Genomic DNA, 19,566 nt, shown 5'->3' on the forward strand with positions numbered 1-19,566 from the left:
CCAAAGCCGTTATTCCTATCTCCTAATAAGCAATGGGGAATGAAAAAACTACAAAAAAAATGAACAAAAACAAAAACAAAACAAAACTCAAAACCGTCTACAATAGCTTTAAAGAATGGGAACTATTAATAAATTTAGGAAACAAAACTATAAAATATGTACCATATCTATAGCTGGAAGCTAAGCACAGTTGAAAGCAATCAGAGGAAATCCATATTAATGAACTTAGTGGATTAGAAGTCTCACTTGCTAAAGGTGTTCTCTCAGATTTTATCTATAAACCTTAACATTCCATGTGTCCTTTTCCACGTGTGTGTGTGGGGGGGAGGGGCTATAAGTTGATATCGGGTATCATCTAGAATGCTCCCCATTTATTCAGGCAGGGTCAATCAAACCTGGAGCTCACCTGTATGGCTAGTCTAGCCTCCCAGTTTGCTCTCTCCTGGGCTGGGATTACAGGTGGACTTCCAGGCACTTCCGTGAGACCTGGGGATCTGAACCCTGCTCCTCAGCCTTGCGTGACAAACATTAAACCACTGAGTCATCTCCTCAGTCCTATTGCAGGAATTTTTTAGTGATGTAGGCAAACTGCTTCCAGACTTTATACAAAATTTATTTGAAAAGGAACATAAATATCCAAAAGAATATTGAACAGCAGGGAGCTATAATTGAGATAATGTGATATTGGCAAATAGATCAATGGACAGAAATCGACATGCATAAACACAGTCTATGGAATTTTGCTAATTTGAAAATGCATTGAAATAAATAAAAAAGTCTCTTTAACAAATGGCCTTAAATCAATTGGACAGTAAAATAAAAAATAGAACTTTAAACTTTGTATAAATTTATCTCAAAATGGATCTTATAGCCAAATATAAAACCTAAAACATAACAGTTGTGTTAAGAGAAAAATTTTGGAGACTCTGGGTCAAGCAGGGCCATGGAATCCCATGCCCTGCACCTGAGAGAGGCGAGTGGCAGGGGCCTCAGGCTTTGAGTGTATGGTGTTCATCACACACTTCCAGCCAGGGCGTGACTGATGTAGGAACACATTGAGGGGCAGTGATGTCTGGGCAGAATTCTAACTTGGTCCCTACCAATGCCCCTGCAAAGTGGGCATCTTGTCGCTACTGTCTCAGTTTTTAGATATGGAAACAGAAAAATCACTAAGTCCCGTCGTTGGCAAAACAAGGAAGGTTCCCAAGGGACCTCTTTTTGGAACCCATCACCCTGTTTTGTCTGTTCTGTGTATTTGAAAACATAAATCACAAAAAAAAACAAAAACAAACACAAACAAACAAAAAACCCAAAACACCTGGCTTCTGTGACCCAGACACAGGTGTGTTACCATGACATCTACTTCTTTTCTTGTGTGATTTTGTTCTCAGGCTTCTGGTTGGTGAGTCTTTGCTATTGATGGCTTTTGCAGTATCAGCTCAGTGGAGTCTCGTTAGTGCCATCTTGTGTCTAGAGTGGGCTTTGCAGGAAGCAAGCTCCAGCATTTTAAGCATCTGTTTGGAGGGCAGGTTTTGGATTAACCAGATGTTAGGTCAAGTCATTAAACAGAACATTCTGGTAAGCTCCACCTCCAGTGTGAGAAGCTGATAGAATCAAACAGGTTTTAAATCCTCATCTGCTTGTCTCTGTCTGTAGCAGCGGCTCAGCTTCTCATATCTATTGTCCAGTTACCAGAGGCCCCTAGCAGTTCGGGTGGAAACCGGCACTCCAGACTTCGTTTGGGGAGGGTGAGCCTCACGGGCTGAACTTTTCCAGGGGCTGTAGGGTCCAGTTAGCACCCCCTGTGGCCTTAGACTGACTGTGCAGAAGTCGGGACTGGCCTTTCTGAAGGAGGAAGTGACAGACATGAAAAGTTCATAAGCTGCAAAGCCCATCACGTATTTCATTTGCCTTGTTTTTTATCTTTATTGCTTGCTTTTCTACTGCAGAAGCATCATGATGTGCACAGTGGGAAAATATAGAAAGAGAAGAGACCATGCACTCAGTCCTAACAGTTCCTGTGTCAGCCTTTCCCGCTCCCCGCTGGCCCCCCTGCGCCCCCCCCCCCCCCCCCCCCCGCAATGCCACAGACTGAGCTCAGATCTAAGCAAGGCCCCTCCCACTGAGTTACATGCGCCTCGTAATAAATTCTTCTTTTATAAATGCAGATTGGACTGTCTTGCTAAATTAAGCGAGGCTTAAAGTTTTATGCTTGCCTTTTAATTCTCTGAACAGAAACCTTTTACAGGGTAGGATGGGGCTTTGGCTTACTCTGTGTGCTGGGTTGCAACAGGTGTTAGGTTTTACTTGTCATAGAAATGGCACTTTGGGGAACAGCTTTGCTTGCTTATTTGTGTGTGTGTGTGTGTGTGTGTGTGTGTGTGTGTGTGTGTTTAATCTAGAGGCCTATTATTAAGACCGGTTCTTCAAATTGTGTGAAGAGATATGTAAAGAAGATGTAATCTTTTAGCACAGACACCTGGAAGGCCATCCTGCCTGTTTAAATCCTGCTTTTAATAAGAATATCTCCAGCGTTTAGACACTAGCTAGCATATGAACTGATTATGTAATGTTTATTGCATTTTGAGTGTACCCCAAATACTTTTTTTTAAGCTTTATGTATTCAGATGTGGCTTTCCTTAGAATGTCTGTTTGTCCGTTTGCTCCTTTGTTTGTTGGTAATGCTGGATTTTTTTGATATCACACATACATATTTGTCTACCTTGATCCCTGAACTGTCCCTATTTTGGGTTGTACTCTTTTCAGTCAATGCCATTTCTTGTAGATTATTTCCTAAAACCTACATGCAAACTTTGTATTGAAGAAAGTGTGTCAGTACATTAAAATGATTATCCTTAAGTTATGGGATTAGGGATTATTTTGTTTACTTTTCTGTAATTTCCAATTTTCAAAGTGAGATGTTCTGCTAAAAATAAAATGCTATTGATGCCATGTCAACTGCTTATGGGTGAAAGTGGTTAGGATGGTGACATGAGTTAAGGGAACCCGCTTCATTTGGATATTCACCACCAATCTGTGCAGTGTCTACAGCCAAAATTATTTTGATGTTAATGTATAACATGAAATTTAATAAGTCTTGTAATAAAAAAACCCAGAGCCACATCTCACCTCGCCAACTCCATGAATCCTGTTTGAAAGCCTCTAGGTCCTCAGCCAAAAGTGTTCTCTACTGAAAGGGCTCGAGCCAAAAAGCTTTAGTTCCTGTCTCCTCACGCCTTATATACCTTTTTCTGCCCAGCCGTATTAATTCCTTCCTAGTGCTGGGATTAAAGGCGTGTGACTCCCAAATACTGGGATTAAAGGTGTATGCAACCATTGCCTGGCTCTGTTTCTCCCCTAGTCAATCTCATGTAGTTCAGGGTGGCTTTGAACTCACAGAGAGCCAGACGGATTAAAGGTGTGTGCCACCACTGCCTGACCGCTATGTCTAATTTAGTGGCTTGTTCTGTTCTCCAATCTTCAGGCAAATTTTATTAGGGTACACAATATATTACCACATTAATGGAGATGTTTGAAAAGAGTATGTTGCACTTTCTTCTTGGAGAATGATAATAGAGTGGTTATGTTTTCTTAAACGAAGAAAGGTTATTTGGGGGGTTCCCCAGGACTGTGTCCACACTAGGTAAGCACTCTATCATTGGGCTACAACCTCAGCCCTCTTTGAAATTTTAAAATTTTGAGACAGTCTCACTAAGTTGGACACCCTGGCCTTGAACCTGTGGCCTTCCTGCCTCAGCTTCCAGAGTAGTTGGCATCACAAGTCTGTGCTTCCATACTTAGCCAGTAGATGATTTTTTCAAGTCTGACACTTTCCATCATATCATCTTTGAATGTAAGAAACTTCCAAGTAACACTTAAATGTGGTGGTGTCATTTCTATAAGGGAATAGAATTGCATTCACACAGGATGGTTTTAAAAGACATGGGACCTGCTGACTGCAGTCTGGGGCACTGGTTGTTTTTGGAAACTTTGTGTGCCCTCTTGGTTTCAGATGCCATCTCATGTACAGCTTTGTCTTGTCTTGGACAACGTGTACATCAGAATGAAGAAGCATGTGTTTACACATCAAGATGCATACACCCAGCAATCACTGATTTCAATACCTTGGTTATACCCTCCTGATGCCAGGAACAGCCCTCACTGCTTTTAGTTTTGAAATAAGATTCACCCAATTTCAGATCTTCACACTTACCTTCAGAGTTGGTTCCCAACAGACAGGTCCCTTAATGTGATGAAAATCTCAGTTGACCTCCTGATCACTGAAGATTATTATCCTTCTGTATAAACCCATAACATCTCTTTGTTTCTTTTCCCTGCCTACAGCACTGGGGCAGATTATGTTGTATGTGGATGGGATGAATGGAGTCATCAACCACAGTGAGACCATCCAGTGGCTTTACACTCTTGTTGGGTCAAAGGTAAGACACATTGGTTTTTTGGGTTTTTTTTTTTTTTTGGAACATCTTATTCAATTTGCAAATCATTGCCTTTTTGTTTAAATCCTCTCTGAAATGTTTTTGCAAAGAGCAATCCTATTCAGCTTTGCTCAAGTCCTGTCTTGGTATAAATGATGACTAATCCCTTGTAGGTTTTCAAGCAACGTCAATCACAGATAGCATATAAAGTTTGAATGCACTTCTTGTTTTTCTTCTCCTAAGCTGTAATCAAATGCCTTCAGCACTTTTGATTTCTAATATTTAATTCAAATATGATGCCATAGATAAAGTACCTATGTACCCCTTATATTTTGTGATCTCAAGTGGTACGATGCCACTGGTATGTGAAGTCGTAGATACCAGACAAGAGAGCCCCCAGTGCTATACTGGCCCTTGGATTTCCTTTCCCAGTGTTGTGATGAGGAAAAAAAAAACAAACAAAAAAACCAAACTTCTCCCATTTCATAGTGGAAAAACTATTTTCCCTTGGGCAACTGAAAACTTTTTCTTCCTCTCTCTCTTTTTGGCTTTATTTTCTATGGAAAATGGAAGTAATTCTATTTTGATGCTGGTGTAAGAGTCTTGGAAGTGGAGTGGTATGCTGGGTCTATGAGGTTGACTAAGCTAGGCTGGAGGGAGATTTGTATCTGCTCCCCTGTGGTGGTGGTGGTTTCTGTTTTCCTTGCATCTGCTTGGAGGCCTCCCTGGCTGACAGGTCTATCTGGAAGCAGGTCCCTCCACCGCTCTCTGGTTGATGCCCATGACCTTAAAAGCTAGAGAGGTGGGGGAGACTTTTTTTTTTAAAGGGACTTTTAATACATGTTACAACTGGATTAAGAAATCTTTGTAGCTCTGTTGTGGTCCTGACAAGACTGATGTGATGGCGTGGGGACAGGGAGGAGCGTGGATGAGCATGGGGAAAAGGGGAGTGTTGTGGCCTGAGTGTGTTCCCTAAACCCACGTGCTGGGAGTTCATGCAGCACTTTGGGGAAGTGTGGCCTTTTGTGAGGAGCTCAGGCCATGAATGGATCATTGCTGTTGTAGCAATGGCCTGAGAGAGTAGGCCTGTTCTCCTCTGCTTTTCTTTTATGTCAGGGGATGATGACCTATGTCCCTTCTGGTGTCTGCAGTGACCAGTTGCCATCTTGGAAGTAGAGAGGCTGACCCTCTCTGGCATGTGTCCCTGCCTGCCAACCTATACAGAATACAGTTCTGTTCTTTAAAAAAAGAATCACCTAGTCCTGGGTGTTTTGCAATGGCAACACTAATAGAGTAAGAGAGGAGAAAGTTCCAAAGAAGAGGAAGGGTTAGAAAGAACTAGAAACTTGGGGGGGGGGATAAAAAGACGTGGTGGTTCATATCTAAAACCCCTGTGCTTGGAAGGGTGAGGCAAGGATTATGGCAGGTTCAAGACCAGCCTAGATTATAGTATAAAATCCTGGTTCAAAACCCCAAAGGAAAAGAAAAACAGAAAAAGAGATGGGACAAGCAGGAGGTAGCAAACTCATCTCTTAGCCACTGGCCTGTGGCATCACTGCAGCCTGTGTTGATATTTTTCCTTTGACGTCGCTCTGCATGGTAAATGATCAGAAAAGGAGAACAAGGGGAAAATCTGCATTGCATTTAAAATAACACAGAGAATCATAAAACCAGAGGCTTGAAAGAAATCAGCAGAGGAATCATGCTTTCCCTGGCTGGGCCTCAGAGCCCTTACTTGTTCTGTAGTCCCTCCTCAGGCGCTGTCTGGGGTTGACCAGTTGTCTCTTCCCCACCCACTGGGTTCATTAGCACTAGACCACCTAGAACATGTGGATTGTCTTCACCTTTCATTTTCCCTAAGAGCCAGTCTTCAGGGCTAGCTGACTTCCAGGCATTGTGAGGCTGGGCAAATAGAGTCTGGTGAGTTTGTGCCTTGGGACCCATGGTAATACTAAAAAGGGGAATGCTAGTGACACCTGAAGCTGCTCTTCCATTCACTGTGATGTCAGACAGGATCTTGAATCATGCTCCTGGGTGTACTCAGTTCCAGGTCAGCAGCTGAACGCAGAAAACCAGCAGCCATTGGCAAGATTTTTTTTTCAGCACAGTTCTCCTGAGATGCCCCCTTCTCTACGAAACCCACCGACACCTCTTCCCTCTCTTGCATCTGGGTAGTGAAGGATCTGGAAAGAATAAGTGCCTTGCCCTACTCAGGACCCTTAGGTTTAGAGAAGGAAGCCTCAGTTCTGTCCTCAGCACAGAGATTAAACAATGCAACCACCACAGGTTTCCTCAGCTCAGGTGAGGAAGGCAGGGAAGCTGTATTCTAGCCTTTTCTGTTGACGGAGTCATGGCTTCTAAACCTGAGAGGTTTGCCTGCACAGCCTGCTGGCTTTGCCTTATACAGGCACAATGTTGATAAAGGAAGTGCTGGTTAGAAAAAAAAAATCCTGTTGTTCTGTTTTCATAACGCTGGATTTTCCTCCCATGAAAGGCAACAAGATGTGAATTTGCTGCCTGCCAGAGGGTCATTATGCAATGCACATTTGTAGTTATTTGAAACTCCAAAGAAGAAAATGATGCATTTGCAGCCAAATAATGACTTTTAAAAGAGAAAGCACAAAATGTTTTCAATAAAGTCTTTCTGTTTATATGGGCCCATCTCTAAACTTCTCAGTCAGAGGTAAGAGGTGGGTGCCCCCGCAATGATTTATTAAGGATGTGTGGGGTTTTTTTTCTTCATGCACGTGGAATTCTAATTAATTAAGGTAAACTGATTCTGTTTGTACAGCTTGACCTGCCTCTCTGTCTTTCATTCTGGTCCTGGGGGAGAGCCTCATCTCCTTACCAGGGATGGTCTTGATGTTGCCATGGAAACCACCCTTTCTGTATTCCTGTCTACCTTTGCTTGCCCTGCTCTCTATTTCTGCCAGCCCCACTGAACCTCATTCTTCCAGCTGTGTGCCAGGCTGCTGGTAGACATCAGTGGATTTCCTTTTCATCTGTGTGAAGATGGACATACTGTCCTGCTCTTATATAACCCCCTGCCAGCTAATTTGAGGAGGGATGAAAAGAGCCCTGGCAATACTGTTTTCTCTTACACACATTCATATTCATGTTCTCTCTAGGAAACTTCATTATGACAGTAGAGTGAACACAAGTGGAGTTGCATGGCATGTAGAACATGGGGTTAGAGGAGGGAGAAGATGGGAGGGATGGGGACAGTTACTATGAAGTGAGGGGGCCTAGGGAAGGGTTGCAGCCAAAGTGAGAAAGATGTGAAGACATCTTGAGGAGCAGTTCCCAAGGCCTAGTTTTCTGAATTTTGAAAACTTGAAGCTATAGTAAAACATGAGTCATATCTTGGCGTAAGATACTGCCTCTGGCAGGAACATGGAAGTTGATATAAAGTTTGGAAAGGATATTTTTGAAATGAAGGGATGTCCCCAAGCAGAGCTGAGCAGGTGATTGATTCCCAGGTGCTCAGTGTTCCCTGTGTCAGGAAACTGTGCTGATTGCTCAGGAGATGAGACTGAGTCGCCCTTTGGTCCTGTAGTCACAGTATTGTGTTGCTGATATGTGATTACTCCAATGGCCCACATGTAGGCTAAGACATGAAGAATGTTCTTAGTTCATAAAGTTATAGAATCCTAGCTGTGGTGAATGCTGAGTCATGTTAAAGTTGGTCTTGACATCACGAGTCACATTCCTGATATTTCTAGAAACAGAAAGGAAGTGGGTTGTGGCTCAACCCTAGTGGGACACGGGAGTTGGTAGGAAACCCTTCTTACAGGAGAGGCATCTTCATCTAGACCATTACCAAACACTGCATGTGTGCTGTTAGTCAGTCTCTCTGAATCCCTATGCAGGTGCTCCGACAGTTTAAGGGTAGCTGCCAGGGACTGGGGTATATACACATATATAGATAAATTCATGTACATATATACATACATATGCACATAGCCCAGTCACTCAAGAGCTGTGTGTAAGCACAAGGATCTGAGGTTGCTTCCTGGGACCACATTAAAAAACAAACAAACAAACCATGTTGGGTGTGGTGGTATGCTTGTAATCTCAGCACTGGGGAGGCAGAACCAGGGAGATCCTTCAGGCTAGCTGGACTGCCACCCTGGACTACTTGGTTAGTTTTAGGCCAATAAGAGACCCCATTTCAAAGTAAGTGAAAAACTAAAAATAAAGGTGGGTAGCTCCTGAGTAGTGACATATGAGGTTGACCTCTTGAGTCCACATATAGTCACATACACATGAATACGCACATCCATCCACATTTTAAAATTAAAAATGTAAAGATGGTCCTCCTGTAAGTCTGTCCAAGCAATAGTGTGTGTTTTGCTCTAGATGTCATGGGAACCTGATAACTACTTCCTCATTCTACTGGTCACCTGGTCACCACCTTCTTTTTGCAACTGGTAGAAGGTATACAGGAGCCTCCTGGGATAGAACATTTTCTTCCACAAATTTCATCTCTGCTCAGTGGGCCCTTTAAGCAGCAGACCCCGGGTGCTGGCTGACATGAGCCTGGCAGTCCATTAAACTTCCCTGGCTTTCTCGCATACATCATGCCTGCCAGGTCTTCTTTCTGCGTGTCCATGACTGATGGTTGTGTATCTAAATGCAAGGCATTGCAATTTTCCTCATTGATCAGACCACAGTTCCAGCCTCAAGATAATTGGGAATTCTGTCTTGGCCATTTATCATCTTAACTGTTAGTGCCAGTTTTCTATAACATAAATTTAATAAGCTATGCCTCTTTATTATAGACCAGAATGCCGAGGGGGGAGAGAGTGTGTGGATCCAGCAGCACAAGCTGCATGACGGCGCTGATTAGTCGGGGTGTTTTAGGGTCACAGTGAAGTAAGTGGGAGCTGCCTAGCTGACTGTCAGTCTACTCCTCTTCACTGCCCCCAATGCCTTTTCAAGGTCTTCCTGAAATCGGGATGTACTGCATCTCACAGCACGTGCTAAGGCTTTGGGGTCCAATGCATCCTTCGCATGGGTTGCCTTTTCATCTATAGATGGAGATAGTCTGTAAGATGAGTAGACACGAGTGTGTAAAACTCTGAACACTGTTCCTGGCCCTGTGGCCTGCATCATTTGTTAATAGCTCTTTTTCCCAGAAGCCCACTCAACAACCTAATTTAGAGATGTTCTCAATTGAGACCACTGGGCCTGATGTTTTTCCCTCCCTCCCCCTCCCTCCCCTCCCTCCCTCCCTCTCCCTCCCTCCCTCTCTCCTCCCTTCTTCCCTCCCCCTTCTCTCTCTTAAGCATCCATCCAAAAATTTCCTGGAGTATTTTTTACATGGACCAGTGGTGAGTTCAGAAGCTGTCGGATGTCATTTTTGGAGTCCATCTGCTCACATCCTCTTTTTGGTAGTTGCTGTTCCATCTGATTTTATACTTCTGTCAGCCCTAGCCCTGCCCCTGACTTGTCCCAGGAGAGCAAGGCAGGTTCCTACAGAGCAGCTTACAGTTGGCCTTTGTGCCTGCAGTTTCTAGGGCTTTCATGCTGTGGTGGTAGCCCACATTTGGCTCTCAAGAACTCATGGAAACCATCACACCTGAGCATTTCTTGCTGCTTGGCAGGGTGGTGCCACCTCCCTCCCCTCTGTCCTCAGCAAGGCCTTTGCAGATACCTTTTCCTCTCTGTAAAGAAAATTGCCCCTCTCCCCGCATTTCAAGCCACTTGCTCTCTGCACCCCCAGTTCCGTGGCAGGCTCAGTATCAGTGGTAAGTTTAGTGATTATGTGCCTTTTTTCTTTTTTGCACATGAGTGTATGCACATATGTGGGCGCGCAAGAGTGTGTAGGTGAGAGGATGATGCCGGGTGTCTTCCTTGATTGCTTCCCGCCTTGTATTCTTGAGGCAATCTCCCACTTGAACCCAGAACTCACCGATGTGGTTAGTCTTAGTCTAGCTTTCTTTGGGAATGTCCCTTCTTTACATCCTGCATCCTAGGATTACAGATGGACCATGAGGCCTGCCCACTCAGCCTTTACATAGGTGTGAGGCTCCAAACTCTAGTCCTTATGCTTATGTGCAAACACGTGGCCTGCTGAGCCATCTCCCCAGCCCTCAGTTTGGAGATTTTCTTACTGCCAATCTGAGAGTGATACCCTCTGCAGCTAAGTAGGAAAATATCTGAATATATATTTAAATAGAATTTTATATATATATATATATATATATATATATATATATATATACTTTTAAATATATATTTTTTAAAACTCACACTGTCAACATATTTAACATCATGAAATCTGCTCAGCCATTGAATTCTATATAGCCTAGCTAAAGAAGTTACCAGAACATTAGTCAGTTCCTTGAATAGTACCTGTTGTCTTAAATCAGTACTGGATCTGGATCTTATGTTTATTACTTCCAAATGACTTGAGTTAATACATGTTCCATTAATAGAAGTTGGGTAATATTAATTTTCATAATGAAGCTAATGACCACAGATTGAAGAAGAAACATGAGCTTATGGATGTTCTAAACATCTTGTTAGCATTATAAAAACTAACACATTTAAAGCTTTTCAGTGTTTATAAGAATAAAATGTTCTCATTGTATAAAACTAGAAATTTTAAAAAGTAAAAACAAACAAAAATACTCTCTGGAAATGCTACCAAAATTAATGATGATGATTAACCTTGCAACCTTTCTTTCTATTTTTCTTAGATTTTTTTTCTTATATAGTAAGCCCTAAACATACTCTAGACATTTTCTGTGTCACTGTAATATTTAAAATATTATTTGGTGTCTGTATAATAGTCTCTTGCATGACTGAGCTGTGACTCACTGGAATTCATTTCATGTTTCTCATGTTGTCAGTCAAGTGGCCTCAGATTGGATGCTATATTTGAAGATACTTTAATATCATTAAGACCTGTTTAGTGAGTGAAGTTGCGTTTGAACTTTGTATTTGTCAACATTTTATTAGGTAGTACTTCTAAAGCTCCTTTCTAAATACTCCCCCAGTGTACTCATGCGCTATTGGCAGGATGGTACTGGCCACAGAGCCCATGTCCCCTGTAGAGCTCACCCCTGGCTCCTCAGCCTGTGCACACCCAGAGTACAAATTCCAATGTCTATAATTTCCTTTGTGTGTGTGGGTGCACTTGTGTATGCTGGTGTTTGGAGGCCAGAGATAGATCCCTGATGTCATTCATACCTTAGACACTGTTCACCTTGTATTTTTTGGACAGGGTCCCTCACCAAGTATTCTAGACAGGCTGGCCAGTGGGTCCTTAGGGATCCTCTTGCCTCTTCAGTACTAGGATTACAAACAAGCTACATCTTCCCCTTTATTAGCATAGATTCTGGAGACTCAACTCAGGTCCTTATCCCTACACCGCAAACACTACCACCTGAGTCACCCTCCCCACACACACCCTCACCCTGTGTCATTGCATATTTGGTCTCTTAGATGCCCCAGGATGAAACCAATCTCAGTGGGAGAGAAGGGGGACTTTAAGATCAGGTTTCACAAGCCCTTGACTTTGGGAGACACCAGAGTGAGAGACCTGAGGATGAGACCAGGCCTCAGAGAGACAGCCAGAAGAGGAGGCCCCAATGGCAGAAGTATCACGCTTTTAGTCCATGCTGTGGCTTCAGGGAATGTATTTGGGGCCTCTCCACCCGCAAGAAGCTTCTCTCTAAGCTAGCCTTGCTGCTTCATCATTCACAGATGTATTTTCCCTGTGACAGTCGGAAATAGAAGCAGGACTGGAACTCTGATGCTTCTGCTCCTGTGGCTGGGGAAAGCAACCACATTCTAGCTGTGGGAGAAACAGTGGGAACTGGTGGTTTAAACCTTGGAACACGTTTGGAAGAATGCAAAACCACAAGTAGCCAGCATTCCCTTTCTCCAAGGCAAATACTTTCCCTTTTCTAGGGTGGTAGAGGGACCAAAGGACAGCAGAGGCAAGGAGTTCTGGGAGCCATCCCAGGAGGTACCCTGAAGGCTTGGGTTCCCTTTGTCAATGCTCTTAGCCTCCCCCGCCCCCACCCCCAGGGCTTTGTCTCTGTCTGCCTGGCACCCTGTGTACTCACTTCTTGGAGACTCCTGGCAACCAAGCTCTCCTGAGAGCTCATTCACCATGCCAGGCTTACCTGCTGTCTGCTGGCATGCCTCCAGGCCTAGCTGTTTGTAGAAGAAAGTTCTTTTACTTGGGAAATATTATCTATCATATTTCCACAAAGCATGTGTTTTGAGCCAATAGGAAAGATGGGGCTCTTCACTGGCTAAGGGCAAGAATCTGTTTGACCTGTGTTTTCCTTTGGTTTCATTTAGAAATTGGCCCTGTAACAAGTTATTGTAGGGGTTTTATACCCCAAACTGGGCATGCTGCTTCCTGTAAAAGCACCCAAGCTTGTTGATTTCCTTAAACCAATATTGCATTCTGCAAGCAGTAACAAGACGCCCCTTGGCTGGCATGTTCATGTGAGGCTTTGGTATCCCTTTCTCAACAGTAAAGGGGAGAATTAATGTTACTTTATTAATTGACCCTTTTCTCTTTTTTTCACATTTTATTTGTTTTGTGTGTGAACGTGTGGGTGTGTGCATACCATGGCCCATGTGTGCAGGTCAGAGGACAACTTGCATGTGTCAATTCTCTCCTTCCATCATGTGGTTACCAGGGGTCAAACTCAGGCCATCACATTGAGTAGCAAGCACCTTTAGATGCTGAGCCATCTCTCAGGCCCTCAAATGACTCTTTTAAATGACCCTGAGTATTCTCTGGAAAATTTAGCCAAGTGGATATTTTCTGATGTTTGCATACCTCTATTTAAATAAAGTTCCAGCTAAATAAATCAAAGTAATTTGTAACTTTTCTGGTTTATTTATTTATTTATTTATTTTTTTATTTTGCAATACAATTCAGTTCTACATATCAGCCACGGATTCCCTTGTTCTTCCCCCTCCCGCCCCCCTCACCTTCCCCCCAAACCCCCCCCCCCATTCCCATCTCCTCCAGGGCAAAGCCTTCCCCACAGACTGAGGTCAATCTGGTAGACTCAGTCCAGGTAGGTCTAATCCCCTCCTCCCAGGCCGAGCCAAACAATCCTGCATAGGCCCCAGGTTTCAAACAGCCAACTCATGCAATGAGCACAGGACCCGGTCCCACTGCCTGGATGTCTCCCAAACAGATCAAGCCAATCAACTGTCTCACCCATTCGGAGGGCCTGATCCAGTGGGGACCCCTCAGCCATTGGTTCATAGTTCATGTGTTTCCATTCATTTGGCTATTTGTCCCTGTGCTTTATCCAACCTTGGTCTCAACAATTCTCGCTCATATAAACCCTCCTCATTCTCGCTAATTGGACTCCCAGAGATCCACCCAGGGCCTAGTCATGGATCTCTGCATCCAGATCCCTCAGTAGTTGGATGAGGTTTCTAGCACAACAATTAGGGTGTTTGGCCATCCCATCACCAGAGTAGGTCAGTTCGGGCTGTCTCTAGACCAATGCCAGCAGTCTGTTGTGTGGGTATCTTTGTGGATTTCTGTGGGCCTCTCTAGCACTTTGCTTCTTCCTATTCTCATGTGGTCTTCATTTACCATGGTCTCCTATTCCTTGTTCTCCCTCTCTGTTGTTGATCCAGCTGGGATCTCCCGCTCCCCCAAGCTCTCTTTCCCTCGACCCTCGCCTTTCACTACCCCCACTCATGTCCAGGCTGATCATGTAGATCTCATTCCATTTCTCTGTCATTGGGCGATCCCTGTGTCTTTCTTGGGGTCCTGTTTTCCAGGTAGCCTCCCTGGTGATGTGAGTAGCAGACAAGTCATCCTTGTTTCATGTCTAGTATCCTGCTATGAGTGAGTACATACCATGTTTGTCTTTCTGAGTCTGAGTTACCTCACTCAGGATGATTTTTTCTAGATCCATCCATTTGTCTACAAACCTCATGATGTCATTGTTTTTCTCTGCTGAGTAGTATTCCATTGTGTATATGTACCACATTTTGTTTATCCATTCTTCAGTTGAAGGGCATCTAGGTTGTTTCCATGTTCTGGCTATTACAAACAATGCTGATATGAACATAGTTGAACAAGTGCTCTTATGGTGTGGTTGAGCATTCCTTGGGTATATGCCCAAGAGTGGTATAGCTGGATCTTGGGGGAGATGGATTCCCAATTTTCTAAGAAAGCGCCATATTGATTTCCAAAGTGGTTGTACAAGCTTGCATTCCCACCAGCAGTGGAGGAGAGTTCCCCTAGCTCCACATCCTCTCCAGCATAAGGTGTCTTCAGTGTTTTTGATCTTAGCCATTCTGACAGGCGTAAGGTGGTATCTCAGAGTTGTTTTGATTTGCATTTCCCTGATGATTAGGGATGTTGAGCAATTCCTTAAATGTCTTTCGGCCATTTGAGTTTCCTCTGTTGAGAATTCTCTGTTTAGTTCTATAGCCCATTTCTTAATTGGACTGTTGGGCATTTTGATGTCTAATTTCTTGAGTTCCTTATATATTCTGGATATCAGTCCTCTGTCAGATGTGGGGTTGGTGAAGATCTTTTCCCATTCTGTAGGCTGTCGCTTTGCCTTGTTGACCGTATCCTTTGCTCTACAAAAGCTTCTCAGTTTCAAGAGGTCCCATTGATTGATTGTTTCTCTCAGAGTCTGTGCTACTGGTGTTCTATTTAGGAAGTGGTCTCCTATGCCAATGCATTCAAGACTACTTCCTCTGTTTTGTTTGTATCTTCACCATCGTTGGACAGCTTGCTCTGTTTTATACTGTACAGAATTTCTTACTCACTGATTATTGTCTTAAGGGCTACCCAGCTTCCCCCTGGGCTACTTCACTGTTCAGAGTTGGTTTCCTTTCTGTAGACTGCACTATCAGAAACACGCAGCTGTCACTCTCTGAGGCCAGAGCATAGGGATTTGGTGCAGGTGACTTCCTGTCCTGGCTAATGTGCCAACCCTGATCATTTTATTCTCCATGAATCCCTGTGAGCCAAGGCCCAGAGTTCTGTGCTTGAGGTATTGTATTTGAGCCTCTGCTTTATTTCTTATAATTACCCATGTCATGTTGCAGACAGTCTGTTAGAGTTGAGAAGAGAAAGATGCTGGAGCCTACGATTTCTGTTGAATCATTTACTAATTATGAAGCATCTTGGGCCTCAACTTGAGCTGCTTGCTCAGGAAGTCTCAACTTGAGAGTATGACATTAGAATAAAATGTTAGGTAAGGAGTCTTGAAGATGCATAACTCAGGGGCTGCAATTGTGTGTGTGTGTGTGTGTGTGTGTGTGTGTGTGTGTGTGTGTGTGTGTGTGTGTGTGTAGACAGGCTCTCATGCTGCAGACCAGGCTGATCTGGAACTGACTATAGCCCAGGCTAGCCTCAAACTCAGCAGAGCCTCTTGCCTCCGTTTCTAGTGTTGGTTTTAACAGCACGAGTGAGCCAGCATGTCTGTTTGGTTTTTTTCTGATACCTGGACTATTCTAGAGTATAGATAAATGTATAAACAATATGGTGAAGCTTTATAGATCAGGGTATTTTACAGTTTTCAATCTAGTTTAAAAGATCAACACCTGTCTGTAGAGCACACATCTATGCTACTTCAGTGGGAAATGAAACAAAATCACACGTGTTTTTCTAAACCCTTTTGTAACGTAAGTCCTAAGGTTGGGAACTTGTTTTCTATTTATGGTCATTGAGATTTAAGGGAGGAGCTAGCAATTTGAAGGCTTTTGGAATACTTGGATTTGTACTTAATGAGCAGCATATTTGACCTGCTCACTGTATTTCTTCTGTTTCCTTAAGTCCAGTGAACTGCATGTGACATTCCAGTTTAAACATCTTAAGAAAGTGCCTTGTATTCCTTTCCTAGGCTTCTGGTTGCTGCATTCTGTCTAAAACCTAGACACTCCCTGTAAGTGAACAGGAAAACCAAACCCTAGTAAAGCACAGTGGTGGTGCTGCTCCCCACCCCAGCCTCTCTGAAATGAGCATGACATTGGAATCCAGAGTATGTGTGGGATATGGAAGCTCTGTCCTTGGTTACTTAACTGGCATTTTGGCTTTCATGAAGGCCTTTTGGCCTATTCTATGCTGACTAGGAGCATAGATTCCGAAAGAGTGGGTGCAGCAGAGTAGAGCTCAGTCCAGCCACCCTGCAAATATGTACATCTTCATGAAGTATGGTGGCTGTCTGCCCCTGGCCTCTGCACTCTTTTCATACAAAGGGACTATCGCAGATTCCTGCTTAGCTCTATGTTTTAGAATAACATAGGACGTTGTTTTCTAGGGCTGGGCATGTAGCTCAGTTGGCTTGCCTCAGTTGGCAGAGTGCTTGCCCAGTACCTGTAGCACCTGTGAAGCTCTGAGTTGGAGCCCCAGTACCACATAAATCTGAGTGTGACTTTATAGATGTAGCTTCTCTGACCTGTTTTAGGAGATAAAATCCGACAGCAAACTCCCTGTTCCTCTGCTACATGGCTGCCTAAAGAAGATCTGAACACTACAAGACATGCTAACACAGAAGAGGGAAATTTCACGAGACCTCAACCCTTCACAAAGAGCTGCAAGCTACTAAAGAATATTGAAAGCAGATGGACTAGTCGGAAGAACCCCCCCCCCCCCCCCCCGCCCATTGGTAATCCAGTACCAAGTGGTCAGCCCTGAAATCATTTCCATACAAATAACATTACATGGACAGATCAGGTTGTGTTTATATATTAGAAATGCACACACATGCATATATACACACAAACACAATGTAACAACAATTAAAGTAAAATGAATTTGAAAAAGAGCAAGGGGGCACATGGGAGGGGTTGGAGGGAGGAAAAGGAAGAGAGAGAAAAATTTAGTTATACATTAATTTCAAAAAAACATATTATAAAAAGACCCAAGTGTGGTGGTATACACCTATAACCCCAGTCGATGGGGGCAGGAGGGTTGGAGGTTCAACACTGGTCCTCACCTCTACACCGAACTGAGGCCCTTATATTTACCATTCAACAACAACAAAAAACCCTCATAATTTTCTTTGTTACAGTGGACAAGATTCAGATAGAATACTTGTACTTCTTAGACTGTAAATCAAACATAGGTAACAGAGCCCAAAGGCAGAACCTAGAGCCTGTGGTGGTATTGATGTGGCAGGGGCCTTCCTGCCATCCCAGAGCTCTCCTGTTCCACTGAAGACAAGAGCTGGGCTAGCAGCTCCCAGCTCTGAGCTTCTCTGACTGCCACTACAGTGCTAGAACTGCCCTGAGGATGCTCGGTGCCCCTCACGTGGGTGACGCTCTCTGCGTGGGGAAGGGTGGTATGAGTCCTCTCTAAGTAGCTGATGGGCCATGTCCTTGAAGCACGGCCAGGGCTGTGTTATACCCTCAGAGTCTCAAAGGGTACTGGGCATCCAAAGGGGCTCCTGACACTGTTGGAAGTGGAAGCAAAGGCGTGTGGATTGGAAGGGACTCAAACACGGCCAGCCAGTCTAGCCCACCCAGCTTTACCTCCTGCAGGGATGTGCTCCTCCCCTTCAGCCCCTTTGGTTTGGAACCACTGAGGCTGACTCCTTACTGCCATGCCGCCTGTCTGCTTCATGACTGTTGGACCATCCCATGGTGTCACATGCTTCATGAGAACTGGATCAGCTCTTCCTGACTTTTCTCTCATGGCCAGACAGGTTGCCAGGGGCTTGACGCATTGCAGTGAAACCGTTCGTGGTAGGATAGGGAGGAGCCTCAGTCGGAGCTAAAGATTGGACATTTGAGGTTAGAATGATGCTTTGAGGGTATGGCGTGTCTGAGCCATGCAGGGTGTATGCCCTGACATTCCTGCGGCTTACTCTCCCACCTCCTCTTTTGGGATGCTCCTTCCTACTTGGTTTCCTGGTCAGGGAATCAAGAGAGCCGGCATCTCTAGATCTTGGGTCTTAAGGGCTCCTCTCTGGGCCCCACCTCGTAGGTGTGAAAGTTGCCAGAAGCCTCCATGGGGGTAGTACTTCCAGGGCAAAGCTGGAACAACTACCCACTACAAGCTACTGTAAGCCTGCCACCCCTGCTCTACCACTGCCTCCCTTTTTTGCCTCTTCCCAGTAGATGTGGGCTGGGACTCTTAACAGCAGTTCCTACGCAAATGTGTGAATATGTCTAAGATGCATTTGGATTTTGTGAATTTGGGAATCAGACCAAAGGCCTTGTACATTCTACAAAAGCACTTTTCTGCTGAGCTAGCTCTTTGGCACCAAGAAAAGATTTTTTAAGAACTTTGGGGCCTGGAGAAGATGGCTTAGCAGTTAAGAGCCCTGGCTGCTCTTCTGGAGGACCTGGGTTCAATTCCTAGCACCCACATGGCAGCTTACAACTGTCTGTAACTCCAGTTCCAGGGGATCTGACACCTTCATACCAATGCACATAAAATAAAGTTAAATAAATTATTTTTTTAAGAAAGAACTTTGGCAAAGGCAATGTGCTGGACTTTGAGGTCAGGATATATGGTCCCTGTGCTGGCTGCTTCACACTTTAGAGGGCTGTGGTGGCTGTATTTCCCATACAGAAGGGCATCAAAGAGAGTAACTATTGGGTAAGTGAAGGATAGTACAGCATTATTTAGAAGTAATGTCCCCTCCCTACTTTCAAGTCTTCCCAACACTGCTGATGTGGAATTTCTGAGTAGGAGCCCCGGATGCATCTGAAGATGAGTTGCGACATGCTTTCAATTAGTATCAGGAATTTGCCCCAAATTGATGTTCCGATGCTCTTGCCTCTAAAGCACTTTAATTATCTAATGTGCTTGTTATTCATTGGCATAGTAAAGCTTCTGAAAGCACCAAACATAAACGAAGTAGAAGCTAGTCACAGAACCCCTAAATATAGAATTGATGTTAAAGAATTTTTTAAAAATAAAATTACGGTGCCCAAAAAACTCTCAACAGAGCCTTCCAGCACAGGAGAGGGAGACATGAGAAGGAAGACGTCCATAGCAAAGCAGCTCTCCAGCAGAAGCAGCCATGGTTTAGGGATTCTGGGTGCCAGGGATCATGGAAGTCAAGTCCCATAACCACACAGGTGCTCAGAAGGGCTCTATGGGACTGGCAGAGTCGGCCCTGCTGAGACCAGCCTCACAGGAGTGCACTGTGCGGCCGCCAGG

General features: G+C 44.2%; 1 protein-coding gene across 1 annotated transcript in view; it reads left to right on the forward strand.

The window, feature by feature from the left end:
* The window catches only part of Fhod3 (formin homology 2 domain containing 3), a 428,882-nt gene that overhangs the window by 255,051 nt on the left and 154,265 nt on the right, over positions 1 to 19,566 (forward strand). Inside the window, 1 exon segment of the mRNA XM_052741682.1 lies at positions 4,345 to 4,439. Coding sequence (XP_052597642.1) covers positions 4,345 to 4,439 — 95 coding nt within the window.

The sequence above is a fragment of the Peromyscus californicus genome, unplaced genomic scaffold, assembly GCF_007827085.1.
Source record: "Peromyscus californicus insignis strain IS unplaced genomic scaffold, ASM782708v3 Scaffold_17__1_contigs__length_78620276, whole genome shotgun sequence".
NCBI classification, from domain to species: Eukaryota; Metazoa; Chordata; class Mammalia; order Rodentia; family Cricetidae; genus Peromyscus; species Peromyscus californicus.